Source organism: Opisthocomus hoazin, chromosome 4 (assembly GCF_030867145.1).
Source record: "Opisthocomus hoazin isolate bOpiHoa1 chromosome 4, bOpiHoa1.hap1, whole genome shotgun sequence".
Classification (NCBI taxonomy): Eukaryota; Metazoa; Chordata; class Aves; order Opisthocomiformes; family Opisthocomidae; genus Opisthocomus; species Opisthocomus hoazin.
This window is the reverse complement of record NC_134417.1, coordinates 56,266,053-56,284,664: the sequence shown is the minus strand read 5'-3', so window position 1 is coordinate 56,284,664 and position 18,612 is coordinate 56,266,053. Positions and strand designations below refer to the sequence as shown.

The following is an 18,612-nucleotide window of genomic DNA, read 5'->3' as shown; positions in this document are numbered from 1 at the left end:
GTTTATGAGTGGAGAGAGTGGTTTCCCATGAAACTGCCTGGCCGTTAAAGACACACAATCGATTTGTATTCGGTGGTAGCTGGAATTCTGTCAAAATCCTGTCGCTTTTAAAATGCCAGGTTATTCTGGAACTCCTCTGTAAAGCTACTGTACCCGTATCGAGCACTTTTTGCAAAGACGTGTAAATGAACGGTGCGGCACTTGCTTAGATACCGAGTCTGCTGAAACTGCGGTTCGTAGGAAAGCTCTCGGCGTCGGTGGCAGCAGCATCCTGCTTTTACCTTTGATTTTGCCCTAACAAACAGATTAAATGACTGTTTCCTGTTTTCTTTCCCTCCACCTCCCTGCGAAGCTTTGACGTGCACAAGAAGTGCCCTCTCTGCGACGTGATGTTTCCACCCAACTACGACCAGAGCAAGTTTGAGGAGCACGTGGAGAGCCACTGGAAGGTGTGCCCCATGTGCAGTGAGCAGTTCCCGCCCGACTATGACCAGCAAGGGTTTGAGAGGCACGTCCAGACGCACTTTGATCAGAACGTATTAAATTTTGATTAAATACTTTTGTTTTGCAGTGTAGCTTGAAAAGCCCAAATCTGAGTAGTCCGCCTGCGGAACAAAACGAGCGCAGCTTTTCTCTAACAGTGCAAACTGCCGATTAAAAGCGCGTGTACTCTAACGGGAGCCATGACGGGTCGTGGCTGTAAACTGCTGCTGGGTTACCTTCTCTCTCTCTCCCCCCCAACCTTATACTAAAGAACACCCCACAGCTCCCCGCTGCCTTGTGTGTGTAGCCATTCATTCCCCTGCTCGGTGGAATCTGTAAGGACACAGGAATGACTCGGCCTCGGAAAAAAATGAGGCCAGCTTCGTGATGCTCTCCAGCTACATAAAAAAGCCACCAGAACACCTGTGGTTTCTCCTGACCGTGGTAACTGAAAACGTCGTAGACAGATGTTTCTCCTAGCAGATTTTTCTTTGAGTCTTTTTCTTTGAGTAACACTTAAATCAGAAAGTTACATGACTTGCCCTATGAAAATACAGTTTTCTAGTACACTTCTGAAATGTAGATGCACGTACTGCGAGATGACATGCTTGCGACAAAAGTAATGGCAAATACTTCAGTTTCACGTACAGAACGTTTGCCTTGAGGGACAAGGTTAAATTCAGTGCGTTACACCTTCAGGCGGCATTTTTGAGTTGAAAGACACTGCTGTGCTTAAATGCCTAAAAGTAACCATTCAAACAAATCCTTGCCAGTAGGTTGCAATTGCAGTCAGTAGAAAATATTGTTCTATTTTCACAACAGTGAATTGTGTTCCTTTTGGCGTAGGGCTTTTAAAACCTTCTGCTTTTTAACTTTATGTATTTCTTTCCAGTGTGTATAGCTAAACATTTTATATTTACTTTAACTGTATTAAGTCAATTGGCTTTCCACTTGTACAGTAGTCTCGTTACATTAAAAGCAAAATTATTCACGGAGTCAGTGGTCCTTTTTTCCTGCTGCTCGTTGCGAAACAAACCAGCATGGAGGCTTTACATACTTTCAGTAAATGATGTTTCAGCTTCGTGTGACAACAAAACCATTGCTCTCTGTGTTGTTTGGGAGAGAGACTTGGGGTTAAGGTTTTGAGGAGCTTCTCCTGTCTGCTGGTCTCTTGTGAATGCGTGCAGTATCCCCTTCGACGCAGGATTTATGAAACGCTGAAGGAACGAATTGCAGTGTCAGGGGTAGCAGCTACTCCAGCAGTCCTCTGCGTTCCATTTTTAAATCTCAGATTATTATTTTGTGTGAACTTCGTGTCAAGAGATGGTCTGAGGTAGGGCATGGAGGTACTGAAAGAGTATTTTGTCTGTTCTTTTTCTTACAGTAACTCAACAGCATATGAAAACAGTTAGAACTGGCTATAAACCCAAAATACTACTAGTTATTGTATTATTAAGGATTTAGGAAATCTCAGGGACTGGTGTCCTGCGCAAGCAGGGCAACCGCAGATCCTGGCTGTGCCAAGGTAGAGATGCCTTGTGGCTGGGTGCCTGCAGGGGCCGGTGCTGTGGCCTGGCCCAGCCTGCCCCCGCGGCTTGAGGGGCTGACAGAAGCCAAGCACCTCTGCTGCAGCCTCACCCGATTAAAATGGTCCCGGTTTCTCCTGTTGTAGCGATAGCCGCTGCCTTTCTGGAGACCTTCGGTCCTACCCCTGCAGCACCAGCACAAACTCTGTCCAGCTGCCTGCGCCCTGCTGGGGGTGCTGGAAGGAAACAGCTGGGGAGAGCTGAAGTCCTTTTGACTGATGACATCAAAATACGCATTCCCCTCCCCGGGCTGCAGCGTTCTGAGTAATTTTGTGCATTAACGGTGTAGTGCCCAAATTGCTTCAGGTGTTTATTGAATATAATAGAGTTTGATGATGCCAAAGTAAAATACACAAATAAAAGAGTAGGTACAGCCCAGGAACTTAACTCTTCAGGGTCAGTAACGAGGAGAGAGCAGGCTTCTTAGGTCAGAGGCAGTTTATTTTAAATGTGATTTGATTTACATTTATAAGCAGCTTTCTTGACAGGAATTCTTTAAGTTGCCTTCAGTTCTAAAACAAACCTCTGTCACTTTCAAACTTGAAGTACTTTGTCCCCAACAAAACATATGAAAATATAATTTAAAGCACACTTTTCACAGACACAGTACAATACATTCACTATACACAGTATAACAAAATAGTCCCATCTTTACCTGTTTAATAATACTGTCACAATGAATAGGTAAATAGAAACTGGAATTTAATTTTTATAGTTGAAAGGACTTAACATGCAACAATGACCTTTTACAACTGTTTAGCTGTTGAACGAACTTACCCAGCCTGTAGTTCCTTGCACTAGAAGCAGAGCCAAAAGGTGGCTGGGGGCCACAGCCGTTCCCCAAACCAGGGGAGGTGGGCCCTGGCAGCCCTCATCTCTGGATCACCCTCAAACCCAGCCAACAGCGCTGCACAGCGCAAGCGCCGTCACCTCTCCAGGATCTGAAAAAGTCCTGTTTCCTTCAACGCGCTAATTCACTGAGGGTGACTGCGAAGTGTTCTAATGAGACCTTTACTCTGCTGGAGAACAGGTAAGTGTCAGCCTTAGAAAGTTTTCCTTTAAAGCTTTGGGAAAAAAAGCAGAGGGAAAGCTCGTTCCTCCTTCAGTTGAGCTTTCTTTTGCACCTCCCAGGAACTCAGCGAAGGCAATGCCTGTGTTCAGCGCGTTCCTCCCTCGCCCCTCCCGGGTGGGGCAGGGCAGGGGGTGCCACCTCCCTCCCCTGGGGCCAGCCCCACGCCGGGAGCAGCACTCACTGGTGGGAGAAGCGCGAGGCAGCAGGCGACAGGCGCTCGGGCAAGGCCCAGACGCGGTGGCTCGTGGTGTCAGTCAGTCTCTGACCACCTGCTGCAAGAAGCACTTAATCTTCGGTAAGGCTCATTATGTCTCATTTCAGCAAAATTAATTGTAAAGCTAAACAGACGCTTCCAAACGGAACGCGGTGACCTGCAATGAGAAGCAAAAAATGCACACAGAGAACCTCAAAATACAACGAACATGAGGGAGAGGCATTAGAAGCTCCCTTAGCACGAAGAAGGGACCTCCTTAAACCAGGCGTAGAATTTTTACTTTTTATTTGCAACCACAGGCAAATGCTCGTACCGTAGTTGCAAGAATTGGCAACACATAAAACATTAAATCTGTTGGCAATAGAGAACTACAAAGTGCTTTAAAACTTCATCGGAGATGAAGATAATTGTTTCTCACACACACATAAATTTGCACTTAAGTATTTCCAAGTGTCTTTCTAACAGATAGTTCAGGGGCAAATATTCAGTGGGACTGGGATATTGGTCCTCAAAAGTTTGATGGGCATGAACATAATATGACACCTTGTACAAAAAAAAAAGTAGTAATTTCTAACACTAAAGTGATTGTTTACTAGTTTGAATGGCAAGATTTTCAGCATTTCAAGAGGGGAAAAGAAAGATTTGCAAGATAATATAAAATACAGCAAGCACACCTTTTTACGTATGTTATTTAAGTATGAAAATATTTTTAGCATATTATGTTAAACATTCTTTCTTATTTATATTTCCATTACCTAAAAGACTTGCTACTCCACCGGTAACTCCGTTACGTAAGGCATGTTAATGCTAGTTTGACGAGGGCGGGATTGTTTTGGTTTTGCACGCACATTGACAGACGCAGTGGAAGTCTTCATCACGTTACAATCTCAAAAGGATGTCAGTGCCAAGCTCTCCTCCTCTCACTCCTGTCCCAATGCTTCAGTACAACTAAATACGCAACAACCCCACCCCCCTACCCCCCCAGTTATTTTTGTTTTGGAGAAAAATGTTCTGAAGAACCTATAGCTTTTATAGCACCTTATCTCAAAGTAATGAACATGGGTACGATGATTACATGTGCAAATGTACAAAATCATTAACTCTACAAAGATAACATCATTCCAAAATTACAGAAAATTTTAAAGCATGCATTTAACTTTTTTAAAGGGTTGCTGAATGCTTCCCCTGAAAAAGGTGGCTGTTCTCAAAATCAGCAACTGCTGGTGAGGGTTTCTTGGCACATTTGTGACCAGCATGTTATTGCTGCATCTTCCTGATAATCTCAGCAGACACGGGGGGGTGGAAGTTGATTGTGTGGTGCCGCAGGCCCTGAGCTGTCTTGTAACTCTTTCCACAGCGACACTTGAAGGGTTTGCGTACACGGATTTGCGTTCTGTGGCCGTTCTTGGCGTGGTACTTTATACCGTTCACATTCTGTCAGGGAGAAAGCAAAACGTTAGTGGCAAACTGATCAACGTTACGGGCAAAGCCACACGAACTGCTAGGAACTGCTGCTCGGTGTCGCGCGTCTGTTGTGCCTTCCCGATACGAGGTGGGACAAGGTGGAGAATAATCTCCGCAGTAATCCTGATTTTTATCTCCCAAGGTAGGGCACTTTCCAAAACCCACCGTTTAAGGGGCTCACACATGGATGTTCTTTGCTTCCGGACGTTTTTTCGTATAGCGTTGACAAATTTGATTCAGAGGTTCGTTTACAAGCAAACAAAGAATTGGCATGAAGACTCGAGTCACACTTCTTCAAAAAGCTGAAGCTCCCCCCATGGCGTGTTCATGCTGTGTTGTGTCATTGTTTCTAGATGTGTCTTTAGGCACCAGCAAATCCTGACAGTTTTCCCATTGTCTGCGAAGAATGAACCGCAGAGAATGCTTAACTTCAAGAGTTACACAGGGCACGCACTTAGAAAATAATCCAGAGAAGCTGCCTTCAAGACAGCTATTGTTTGGGAATATTCTACAGCTACAACTAAGAGAGCTGATCTCCACTGTAGTTCGGAGAGAAGCAACAAAAGCCAGCAGCACACCACGCTACCGTTACGCTGGAGAGGTCAGGAAGGAGGCAGCACTTTTGCTAGATCAACCAAGAACCTTACTGAACTTCAGTCAGAACTGTACCACTCTCCTCCTTGCCACACCTTGCTGCCCACAGTGGGAGAAGCTGTTGCGGTCTCACTGGGATGCGATGCCGCTTTATGTAGGATTCGCCTTACCGGGGTCTCGCTTATCTGCTTCCAGTAGAAGAGCTTGGATTTTCGGATAAATAAGGAAAGGCAAACTGTCTTTTATTAAAGCTTCTCTCAGGAAGAAAAACGATGCCAAGACAGGATACAGCGCCGAGGCTCTACTGTGTCTGCTCTGGAGTTTCCAGATACGTATCTCAGGGGTTTTTCAATTATTAAAAAAACCCACCAAAACCAATTAACAGCATGGCTATTAATTAACACACTAAATTAACGCTTCCAGGGATTTTGTCTCTGCTGAACCACTGCCTGGTGTTACACGTCCCTTTGGCTCTTTTTAAGCAGCAAGTTCAGTTTTACTAACGTGCAGCTTATGCTAAGTGGAAGCTCCAGCTTGGAACTCGCAGCAATTAGACAAGTTGGACAATTTGTTTAAAGAAATGAAAAAGAAAAAGCCTTCAGTAAACAGAAGAGAGCTACAACGCCTGAAACTTCAGAAGACTCTCTGCATCAGAAAGCAAACCCTAGGAAGGCACAAGGTTAACGCTTTCAATACCACTCTCCTGCCAACATCTCCCGTTCTCCTTCCTCACCTCCTCACCCAGCCAATTCGGAGTCAGAATCTCTGGCGTCACGTCCCACTCCCGAGGCAGACGGTCCCCCTGTGTGCTGCCCTGCTCCAACAGCAAGTGGGAGAAGTTCGAGGAACTTACAGCTGCCATCAGGAAAGCAGCGAGGAGTGCGATGGCAGGAGAAACCACCCAGGCTCCCAGACAGCTACGGTTATCTCATCTTACACCGCAAAATGCTGGTCCTTGTCCATTACACGTGAACTGTGCCACGATGGCAAGGTATTTTTAATCTTTAAGCAAAACCAGTTCTCCAGTTCCGATCAAGTTGAGCGAGGTGCTGTTCTCCTCAGAACTTGTAACGCCCAGTGGAGTCCGTACCACTGAGGTGGCATTTCAGGGCAACCTGTGCGTCTGGGGAGGTTGATTTGGGGCAATCCTTTCGAAAGAAAAATTTAGCCTAAAATATCCACCCTGGAAAAAGGGTATGGTGCAAGACTGCGAGCAACTGCTCTGCCCACAAATCCATGCTTCTCTCCCCTAGAGCATCCAGGCACTGAATCCCCACTTCAAGTTGCAAACCCAGCCCCCAGATTGTCCTTTACACCCTCAAAAACACTGGAGAACTCCAGCTGAGCTGTCACCTAAGACGTGGGAGACGAGAATCGCCCGTCTCCAGTCTGAGCCAGGTACACGAATACAAGCCTTCTGTGCAGGTCGTTTCGGGGTGACGAGTATTCAGAGGCGGCAGAATGCTGCACCAAGACAGACAAGAGCACATCAAAGCTACAGATCATCTTCAGGAGCAGTCAAGTGAATTCCCTGCATGTTACTGGAGATCCTGAGGCAGCTTTTAGGTGGTTTCGGACACCGTTACAACCTCCAGCACCCACTGGGGTGAGGGGGCCAGGAGTGTTACTGGGTGGGATGAGGACTGGCGCAAGGCATCTGTCAGCACCTAAGTACCGCTAAGGACCTGCGCCTTCGAAGACAAGAAAATCTGTGGGTGACCTGCTAAACTGCTGCTACTGCAGGGAAATGTTAAAAACAAAGCTATGCCCAAACCCCATATACATTTTAGAAACTACAGAAACCTGTTTAGACTTCTCATTTTTGTAAGAAATCACTTTAAGATACCTTTAAACTAGTTATCAATTGCTACAGATGCCATAAATCTGCAATCACGAATGTCCTCGCTATTCCCTGCCAATGGTACTCTTCTCCCGACCCAGATTTTTTAAGGATCCGCTCAGCCTCAGGTACACCACGTGCTTTGATGAAGGGGGAAAGTACTTTCAGGCAGAAAAATTTAAGGACATGCTATAGCAGAAACCTACGTGGAATGAATTGTGCCATGGAAGGCTTGAAAAGTACTACTCCACGCAGAGTACGAGGAGCTAGTCTAACATGAAATTTGACCTGTACTCCTGTCTAAAAGAAAAGTGTTGTTAGAATTACAGTCGACTGCTCAGCACTTTTTCCACTGCTGTAATGTAAACACTTTGTTGTATGTCTGGGCTGAGTTTGCTGCGCTATGGCAAAGCCCACTGCCAAACGCATTCATCACTTTTATTGCTCTGGTTACTTAGGTTGCTTGTTATTTACTCTCACAAATGATTGAGGAAGAAGATGGCAGTATAGAAGGGCACTCTAAAACCTTAAACAGAAGGAGACAATTATTAACCTGGGACCAGATCAGGAGGAGATAGAGAAGTTCAGACTGGCACTACCTGGTTCGCACGGACACAAGGACACTTGCCAGGCAGGGCCCCTTGCACGGCCATACTCATGCAGCCACTACGCTGCAGAGAGCTCACCACCCACTTCAAGCAGGAAAAGAGATGTCAAGGATGGTTTGGGAGGATTTCTTGTTTCAGACTTAGACATTCATGTTTGTTTTTGCATCTTCTGGCTGTTCCTCCTGAAGTTTTCTTTGTGGGTCCAGTTCCTCTTTGCTCAACTTGCAAGCTCTGGTTTGCTCTTTTCTTTCACGTAACCTCCCTTCTTTCCCTCTCTCACTTCAATATTCTCCCTCCCACAGCTCTGCCAAGTCTCACTGCTCTTAGATCAGCCTTCCCAGGGGTTTGACCCACCTGACAGACCTAGGACCCTCGTCCCATTATCTGCCAGAGCGACCAGCCCAATGCCTCGGCATTCTTGCAAGGTACCACTTCTCCTCTTGCCCAAGGCCAAAAAGCAGTCATGCATATAACCTACATTTTCTATGCATGGATATCTATTATTCTTTTATAATTGCATTTGCACAAACTAGAAGAATTATGACAAACACTCCACAGTTTTCTCTGTAACAGTGTATATGCATTATTTGCGGGGTTTTTTGTATCTATTACATACCTAACTTCATTTGCTCTTTGGAAGTTGCCTGAATAAGTTTATCTACATCATACACACATTTTTAATGTCTTTCTTCAGAGCGAGAGACCAAGTAACTGGCACACACAGGTGGTACTGAATAATGGGAAAACTAATTGCCATCTTCATAAATCCACACTTTGGCTCCTACAGGTTGTATTTTGCAAAGCACTTTAACTACTCAATACCCTCACACTTCTGGACAGGGCATCTAAATCTAGCTGTAAATTCAAAATCTGGTGAGGGTGAACTCCACAGAAATAAGGCTAACCTCTTTGGGTTACCCAAAGGTTCCTTTGAATCGTGCAGATGATTTTCTAAAAATCAAATTTAAAGCATCAAATAAAAATCATATGAAGAAAGAAAATATCCATAAAAGGTAAACTATAGAATACTTACAATATATTCTCTAGGTCAGTAACCATAACTAGAGAAGAAGAAAGCAAGCTTCAGAAATTAGTTCAGAGGCTTGTGTTTTAAGCATCTAGAAGTCAGTGTGCTCCAGACTCATTTAGCTGTTTCTGACTACCCCACAAACAAATTTACCTATCATTAAGAAAATCTGTGCCACGCTGTATAGAGTACCAATACATATCACAAGCAAGCAATTTTATTTCTTAAAAAAAATAAAGTTCCTGAAGAACAACTAATGCTTATGACTCACTTCTTGCACTGCCTATAGGAAACGGCCAAGAGATAGCAGCTGGGCAGGAGTCCAGCAGGGTCTTCTGATACTCATCTGGGCTTGTGTATAAACATGTTCTCATTACAGTTTCCATTGTCCGCCCCAGCCCATTCCTTGGAAGTATTTGTTGTACTCATTCTTGTCTTATTTACCTTTCCATAATGACTTTTCAGTGCAGAGGCCATCTTTTATCCTTGTACATTGTTTGCAGACAGGAGCCCCATCCCTACCGGGTCCTTTAAGCAGTATGGTAATACAAATAACACATCTAAGAATAACTTTTCTGCTTCTCAAACGTACGTCACCTAAGGCCAGACAAAAGAAAACTGTGTATATCCTCCTTTCCTCCTCGGTCCCTAAAGGAATGCATCCTTTCTCAGCCGTAAAGTGAGCCTGGCAATTACTGTATGTGCATGCCCGTGTTCCTGTTTGGAGCTCTGTAATTGTTTTACAGCCCTGACTGTGATTATCCAGTACCCACCAGAAAATCCCAGTGCTTTGATCACAGGACTCCCTACCCAGGCTCTGCAAATAATTCATCAGAGAAGGGGGTTAAGCAGAAGGAGGATGAAGAGGAAACAAGAAACACAGCTGACACAAAGCTAAAAGGAAGGAAACAAAGATAAAAACGTGAAAAGAAAAGAATTAGGCTGAAAAGAAGAAAGGGAGGAAACAGAGCCCACAGAAAAGAGAAACGAGGTGAGGCAGAGTTTAAGGAAACGTGTTTTCCTATCAGGACTAAACAGAGGTGAGTCTCTTAGGAAAATATGGTAATTTTTATCTGGTGCTGCTCTCTGTCTGTCAGCCTCTCTTAGGGTCGTTAATTTGTTCCCTGTCCGACTGTTCTAACATTAATGGTGTACGAGATATCCCTTAGACAGTCCTCATGCGTTTGAGATGAAGGTAGTAAGATAGCAGAAGCAGGCAGAAACAGCTTGCTTATTTGGGCAATAAAAAGGCAGAGGGCTGGCAGTCAAACAGAGAACAGACAGGATGTAGCAAATTACAGGGTTCTCCTTCTAGCCTTTGCCATTAAGTGAGTGTTTTCTGCAATGCATAGATGCCCTGTGGGCACAGTGACTTCTAACAATCACCATGGCTTGTTTGCTTCCTGAGCTGGGGATTTAGCTTTTGTTCCATACCCTTCATCTGGCACAGCTTCTACCACACGCGAGAAAAGTATTAATCTTGCATAACGTGGGTACATCTGCAAAGTAATACTTGCAAATAGTCTGAAAACATGTTTCCCTCTGCCCTGCCCCTGGAGATGGTGTTCAGTTTTTCCTGTAACTGAAGAGGAGAGTAACCATTACACAGTTCAGGCTAATCTCTGCAAAACAGACTTGTATGTCACTCAGAAACGAGCGTACTGCTTTCTTGCTCATGTTTTAAGTAAGAATTGTCAGTATTAACGGATCTGTATACGAATCGGAGCCTTGTGATTTGCTGCTGTGGGAGCTGTCGTGGTCCAGAACAGCTGCAGCATCACCGAGACACGTTTTCGTCCACTACACTGTTTCATGCACAGTTTATTCATTCTTGTCACAACTGTTTTATCTCAAATGTTACTGCTCTTCCTATTTCTCTTTCATATTTCTGTTCTAAGTCCCCGTTTTTCAGTTATTTAAAGGAGAAGCCCTAAAATAAAACTAGTATAAAAACAACCCAACCACCACTGCTTTTTCTAGGGTATAGGTCAGTGGTTGCACTTTCCAGTACTTCATGCAAAAACTTCAGAAAATTATTTAGAAGAACTATGCCAACATGCTATTTCTGCTCCCAAACGTCAATGAGTACAGAATATCATACTGAAGTCCAAGCTGTTCAATACAATTTCATCTGTCCCTGCTGTGGTTCACGTAAAGCAATACTCCTGTCCTCATACAGTATCACCGCATATTCCATACCAGCCAGCTCAAGGTTCAAAGTTAAAGATGTTTCACTCCCATAAACTGACAAATATTTTTCATGATGGAGACTAATCAAAAAGGGGTGTGGGGGGAATTGTTTCCCAGAACTTCACGCAGAGGGATGCAAGCCCTGCACGCGCTGACGGCTGTGCAGACGGGTCATGGGAACTCGGACCCAGGACAGAACGAGGACAGAACTTCTGCAAGGCTCTGCTTCTGCCTTCTTGAGGTGACCTCTGACTTGCAAAACTTTAACCACCACCTTCCACACATCACCTTTACCTGGAAAAGCACCCTGGGCACAGTCTCACTAAAGAAGAGGCAGTATCTCTAGCAGTTAAGCAGAAGGAATTCATTCTGGAACTGATGGGCAGAAGCCTTTTATTTAGTGTCTCTGAAAGGGACCCAAGAGATTATTTTGCTGGTAGTACCTCCTGCATTCTGTGGTTAATTTGTCTGAACAATAGAAAGCTAGTTAAAATGTGTAAAGCACAGCAGTCACTGTATGTAATCTCTCTTGACAGACAGGGACGCAAAAGGCTACATCCTTTGTAAAACCAGTAACTTGGCTGTGCTTGAGAAGGGAGTAAAATATGCACTCTGCTAAAATACCACAAAAATAAACGTGAAAAGTCCATTAAATGAGAAAGGTACAAATTGATTTTAGAGGCTTTCCTCCCTGCCCCTTCCGCAAGTAAGGGAAATAAGGTAGGTCTGCACTACTGCTTACCTTGTATCTTTTTTTACATCCAGGAACAGGACAGGCAAAAGGTTTCTCATCCCCTCCATTCATGCACATTGAACTAAGGATAGCTTCAGAGCTGATAGCACTTTCTGTAGTCCAGGACTCATCACTGTCTGATTCTTCATAGTCTACTTCCTCCTCATCATATTCACTACCTAGAAAAGCCGGGCAGTGAGATAAAACAAGAATAAATAAGAGCACAGCCTGATAACACGTTCTGCATTTATTACATCAGTTGCAATGACTTGTAATTTCCCTACTTTTGTCTTTGCTGGAAGACAGTTATTTTTAATTTCATAAACCTATCTTTCTTATAGTTATTTATTCCTTCATAAAGACACCAGTGGTTCTTTTTCTAATAACCAGGACAGGCATTATTAATATATCTTCATAAAGTGTTAACTGCATGGCACAGAAGGTTTAAATGACTGATTTTAAAATGCAGTTTCATTACTCCTCAAACACCAGGATCTTTCCTTCTCTCCTACTGCCCAAATAGAAAATGTGGTTTTTTCCTTCCCCTGCAATTAAAGCTGATTTTAAGGCTTTTCTTTATGCAATACAATACTGAAGAGCGTAATTCTACAGATCATAAACAGTGTAAAATAATATGTTGACAAGTCCTAATGCATTTACTAGCCCTTTGGAATTAATAGGAATTATAGCACAACATTAATAAGAATTATATTGTAGCAATTATGGTTGTGAAATTCATTCCCTCAGGTGTGGGGATAAATTGCATTGTGTGGCTGCCCTGAACAGACCGCATTATGTTCCAGATATGCTACGACAGCCATCTGAGCAGCTGATCCTGAGTATATTTATTATTTTTAATTGCAATAACTATTAATGAAATTCTCTGAAGAAGTTAGATATGAAACAAGAGAAATTAGGAAAGCAGAATTCCAACTATAAAAATACAGCTAAAAAAAAAAAAAAGGAAGGGAGGAAAGAGCCCCAGCTGATTAAAAAGAAAATATATGCACAGAGGGAGAGAGGGAAAGCTGAGGGAAAACTTCTGTGGTGTCAGCAGGAGGTGGTGCTGTGTTTCACCTCCCCTTTCTTCTTTCTCTTTCCCAGCTCTGCTAAATTTTATCCTTTGTGCTGAAAGATGATTTGGCTCCGAGTGCTGGAATAGCTCCCGTTATTAAAGACAGTGATGTGACACTTGCATGGCTCTGCTTGCTTCCCTCATATGCCCTTTCAGTGCACGCCCCTAAGCAGCTCTACCCACCGAGAAGAAAACGCAGACAGATGCCTCCCAGCACTTGAAAAAAGAAACATCCCGACTTCCCAGAGAAAACCCATGCTGCAACGGGGTCTTTGGGATGTTTTTTTTGCTTCTGGCGAAACTAAACATACACCTATGGTTTCCATCTTTTCCCTCTGGATTCCCCCTCCCCCAGGACTCTCACTCAGACTCGGCACCTCCCCATCGCTGAGTAAAATCACATGTCAACTGGTAGCTGCAAGCACTCAGGGCTCCGGGGCTTTAATCAGATACTGTAAGCCCGTTTACAGATGTCAGGCTATCCACGTTTCTTTCCTGTGGTTTCCATCTGCACAGGGTGGTGCGCAGATGAGGAAAGACGGACGGTTTCCCACCACCAACAACCGTCGACATGAGCGCACGCACACACGCTCTGCAGCACATCTGGAAACCTCTGCCCTGCTGACTGTGGCTCCTTCTCCCACACCGAACGAGCCAAAGCCAAAGAAAGCATTATTGACCTCTTAAAATATTTCTGAACTCTAGGAACAGTTAACCTGAAATGAAGTTAAGAGTTGTTATAGTTTAATTAACTAATAAAAAAATGGAGGCAAAACCACAACTCTGCTTCTACGATTTCCTGCCCCTGATTGTATCTTGATGGAAAAAAATCCTCAAGCTGTTCCTTTCAAACTTTTTAGCTCAGTGGGGATTTTTTTTAAGCAAATGCAACACAATACCCTATTGTAAATACACGTATGCACTCACAGGACGAGAAAATATACAATTCTAAATACTGACACCAACAATTTTTGCCATTACAATCACCCCTCTTGTAAGCCCCCTTAAGAGTGGGTGATTTCCCCCCAAATAATATTTTGTCCTCCCAAAGAAAACATCCTTCGAGACTGTACAACATCTACTAAGGATATCACTACTTTTGATGATAACAAGGAGTAAGCTTTTATAAAACAACAATCAGTGGCTTACAAAACTTAATATGCAATATGCTATATAAGGGAAAGGATACACAGAACAGGGGGGGAAAAGAAGCAATCATTGCAATTATGCATTTCCATAGGTTTTCCTGTACTTTCAGGGCACCCTTTTAATTTTTCTAGTAACTTTGTACAGTAAGACCCAGTTCTGTAACAACTTTGGCTACATTTCACTTATAGGTGGACACATTGAAAGAGAGAGGCGGAAAAAACCAAAATATGTGTGTAAGCATTGGTTTAAGACCATAAGACCATCCTTCTGGTTTTCTTTTAATTAGCTGACCTGAACCAAAATGCAAGATTTTGTCTAGCATAGTCAAGAGTTGTTTAAACAGTATAAGCAAATGCTCCCTTGTCTTAAGTTTTAAAATCCAGGCTTGTCACTATGAATTTTACAAGTATGGTGAGCTTTTGCAAGTATGAATAACCATATAAATATCTATTTCTTCTTGCACAAAGCAGTAGTGCTAACGGTGCCAAGTACCTGAAAGGCATACTACTTTATACAAAGCTGGAACTGCAGTCTATCACTGCTTTTATCTAACAGTGTCCTACTGAACTCAATTGCTTGTACTCTCTTCAAAAAAAAAAAAAACAAACCTAAAATCCCAAAATGTATTTAAGAGGTTCCTGGTATAAACAAAATGCACAAACCTTACTGTCTTGAAAAAAATTCATTAGCAATAAAAATTTATCCTTTAAATAATTGTTGTTTCAGTTGCTAGAGAAAAACAACACTGATTTAGTCAGGCTTTTAACTGATTCTGCCTCAGAATTTAATTTCCTCAGTTGTCAGTGTCTAAGAGCAGCAACCCATGCGGTGCCTCACTGATTGCGTGCAACACATCAGAGAGGAGGGCAGGAAAAAAAAAGGAGAAAAAAATGAAAAGCACAACACACAGGTTGGCGCTGCCATAATAAACAGCCCCTAGATGAGGTATTTTAATTAAGTACTGTAAGGCCCAGGCTTTGCGAAGCCATTCCCACGCTGAGCAGGAGTCCCTGGCCCTCGGCTCCACGTCAGGTGTACAAACTGCAAGCCAAGCCGCCGGCAGCTTGCCGGGGTACCGCCAGCACAGCAGTGCACTTTGATCAAGATATAGCTTGCTTGCTTTCTTTTTTTTAAAAGTTGGTTGGTGTTTCACAACAATAATTATAAATATTTACTTTTTATAAGGGAAAAAAAAAATTAAGCACCTTTGCATCTAACCTGTGGCCTGTTCCAGGGTGTAACAACTGTGTGACTTGGCCAAGTGTCTGCAATAACTCTTCAGAGAGCTGCAAGAGAGCTGGCTCGCTGATCTCCGCTTGGACGCTGCCCTGCACATGGGAAACAGGACGCTCTGCTGGGGCATGCTGACCTTCTGGGGGACCGAGCAGCGCTGTTCCTGTAGCACGCGTGCTAATGCCCTTACCATTTCTCCTCATGCAGTACTCAAAGGAAAAATATCGGAATTAGGCTTCAGATGTCTGAATAGCAAAAAACTCCCCCAAAAGTCAACAACACACATTTCTTTAAGAGGAAGTGTCTAAATATCTGGAGGGGAAAGGGTGATAGAGAAGCACATGCCTTCAGCAAGGTGATGTACAAATACACATCATTATTACTGTAACTAAATACTAGTTCTACAATAGCAAGAAAACTGTCTTCACCTCTCTCCTCTGGCAATGCTTTTTCTGAGGCTCCTTCCTAGCTTGTTGCTTTTCACCATATCCAGTTTCATCATCTGGCTTTCATTCAGAGACCCTACATAGTTCTACCTCAGTCTAACCTAAAACCAATGTTTTATCGTCCAAATGACTCAGAAACATCTTCCTAATATTGCCCCCACCCTTGCATGCACTATTCCCTCAGTCCTGGCCCACAAAGCCATTTCTTCTCTCCTCACGCCAGTGGTCCTGTCAAAAGGCTCACTTCATCTGTGCTGCCCCCAGCATATTAAAAAATGAAACAAAACAAAAACAAAGGCAAGGAAAGAATGCTAGTTTCGGGGTTTTTTTCCTGGAATTTTCCATGCTGAGACAATGCCAGGGCTCCTCAAAGAGGAGGTGGACTCCACTGGTGGAGGGACTTGAAGTGGCCATGGACTTGAGGTGGACACCAGTAGGCACAGCTGGCATAGTATGCCATATCAGAGCCAGGTATTACATAAAACTGCGAGTTATAAGAAGACAGAAAACATACAGGGTCATAAAGTATTCCAGGAAGTTATTTCTCTTTTAATTTTTATGCCGTGTTTAAACACAAATCCATCACAACAGAGAAGGCTGTCTGCATCACAGCAGTTTATCTGTCAAAAATAAACACATGCACGAAAAGGGGTCATGACTACTGCCCGCGTGATGAGAAGTCTTTGTAGTGTGATGAGAAGTAAAGCTGCATCATAAAGACTTGCCCTACCTCTTCTTCCAGTCAGTTTTGTTACTGAAGTCAGCGAGAACATCACTTAATCCTACTGCAAAGATCTCACCTCTTGAATGCCCATCTACTGCAGATGAAGTCAGTAATTTAAATAGCTCAAACGTTTTGCAGAGACTTAATCATCTGACATTCTGGAACAGGCAACATCCCAGCTGCACTGCTGAAAATCTGAAGCCTTATCTTTTCTTTGTGGGGTTTATCTGGCATTCACACCACTGTAGCCAAGATAAATTCTGCCTTTTGAGTGAGCAAATTCATTCCACCACGAGATTTACAATAAATGGACCTTGGTTCTAGCAGGTGCACATCATTTGTAATTATTTCACTTTTTAGCTCTAAGGACTTCTGTACTGTGCCTTGAAATATAAAAAAGACAAAGCTGATTAAAACCAGCACAAGCTGTGTGTGCCATTACAAAGAATACGATCTATCTTGACCTCTGATCAAGAACATTACGAGTTCTTCCTTTCTCCTCCCATGAAAGAAAACAAACCCAGAACATCCTTGCCAATTATTTTTGTGACCAGAAAGCATATGTTTAAGTATACAATGACTAACTACGAGCAAATAGCTCACTGCAGCAGGAACCAACATCACTAGTGTCACTGAAAGTTCATGGTAATTTCAGTGATCTCTCATAAAAATGCAGCTTCACACTTGTCCCGTGCGCGACTTGCAGTTTGTATTACACAGAAACAGTTTTATGAGAACACTTCTTATGTTAAGAAGTTTGCATTCCCATATACTGTGACAGCTTCCTTGATAAAAGAGGTGAATTATTAATATTATGTGAATTTGGGATTACCACTAAAGCGCATTTATGGATTTGTGAAACCTCTTCCCTCTGTGCCCACGGATGCACAGTCTCCTCCACAATCACCAGCAGGGAGAACGTTCCCACAGCTGATAGTCACCGCTGATCCCAAGACACGTCAAGTCATTCGAAATTAAATAGTCTTCCTTTATATAAAACACAGGAAATAAATGCTAGGGGCAATGAAATACAAAACAGTTAATAACCTCTGTGAAAGGTCTATTCAGATTAATTCCTCATATTTTCAAAAATACTTCTATCATTCACGTCCATGAAGATGATGTAAATGTGTATGTGATACAACTGAACCCGCCCAGGTAGTTTAAACAGAGCACTGTGTTGCACTACAGCCACTGGTATTTTCGACTGCAAGCACAACCCTGGGGTCTGGATTATGCATCTACGTCAAGTGAGCCCTAGGTTCACGATGGTGAAGGCTGGAGCCTTTCTTCAGCCAATGCACGCAGGGACACACAGTTCAAAGTTTTCTCTCTTATCCCAGGAAACCTCTCTGAACCGCGCTCCTGGAAAGGAGAGGCAAATCTGTTCTCAAAGCCAACTGCATGCTTGGCAGCTCAGCTGTCACTCGAGGGAGCTGCTTGAGATGCTTATGGTTTGTCAAACGGGCACTTGCCAAGGCTGGCAGAGACCTCCATCCCTCTGCATGATCACAAAAGAGCCATCAAAATAACAATTACAACTTATTACTGAGTTGGCCTGGGGCCGGGCGGGTCCCGTAGGCTGTGTGGTCTGCGGCGCTCGCTGCCGGGCCGCTCTCACACACGCTCGCGCCAGGAGCATGTCCCTCGTCTCGCACTGCAGCTGTCGCCGCTGCCAGCATCCTGCTCTTCCTCATGACACTAGTCAGAGCAGGATTTGGCCAGAAAAATGTCTTCTGGAGAAACCGCCCATCCTTCTAGTTCTCTCCTAGCTCAGATCAAGTGTCAAGCGCTAAATAATAAGCTGTTTAGGAACGACTGCTACTCAGAAGAACTAATTTTCTATTGTCTCTGGCTGCAGCAAGGCTCAGTTAGTGAACAAGCACCATGAGAATTTAAAAAATGTACCTCATATAATGATGTGAATACAGATCCAAATACAAAGTGCAACACGGTTCTTGACATTATTATGCACAAGGTACTAGAGAAAATAAGTTAGACAAAAAAACGGTTTTTTGTTTGTTTGCATTATTTAAACAGTAGCTTTCAGCCAGTAGGGTCTGCTGAAGGAGAGAACCTCTAAGCAAGCAAGGATATAACAGAATCACAGAATGGTTTGGGCTGGAAGGGACCTTACAGATCACCTAGTTCCAACGCCCCTGCCGTGGCAGGGA

At 43.5% G+C, this 18,612-nt stretch overlaps 2 protein-coding genes across 5 annotated transcripts in view; one reads left to right on the top strand and one right to left on the bottom strand.

The window, feature by feature from the left end:
• The window catches only part of TAX1BP1 (Tax1 binding protein 1), a 64,333-nt gene extending 62,861 nt beyond the window's left edge, over positions 1–1,472 (top strand). For all 4 annotated transcript variants that reach the window (XM_075419090.1, XM_075419091.1, XM_075419087.1 and 1 more), the window contains one exon: positions 353–1,472. In XM_075419090.1, coding sequence (XP_075275205.1) covers positions 353–554 — 202 coding nt within the window. In that variant the 3' untranslated portion in view covers positions 555–1,472. The remainder of the gene's footprint in view (positions 1–352) is intronic.
• A 1,030-nt stretch (positions 1,473–2,502) lies between these two features.
• The window catches only part of JAZF1 (JAZF zinc finger 1), a 196,760-nt gene continuing 180,650 nt past the window's right edge, over positions 2,503–18,612 (bottom strand). The window contains exons 4-5 of the mRNA XM_075417437.1: positions 11,821–11,990; positions 2,503–4,789 (exon numbers count right to left, since the gene is read on the bottom strand). Of these exons, the coding sequence (XP_075273552.1) occupies positions 4,613–4,789; positions 11,821–11,990 (347 nt within the window). The 3' untranslated portion in view covers positions 2,503–4,612. The remainder of the gene's footprint in view (positions 4,790–11,820; positions 11,991–18,612) is intronic.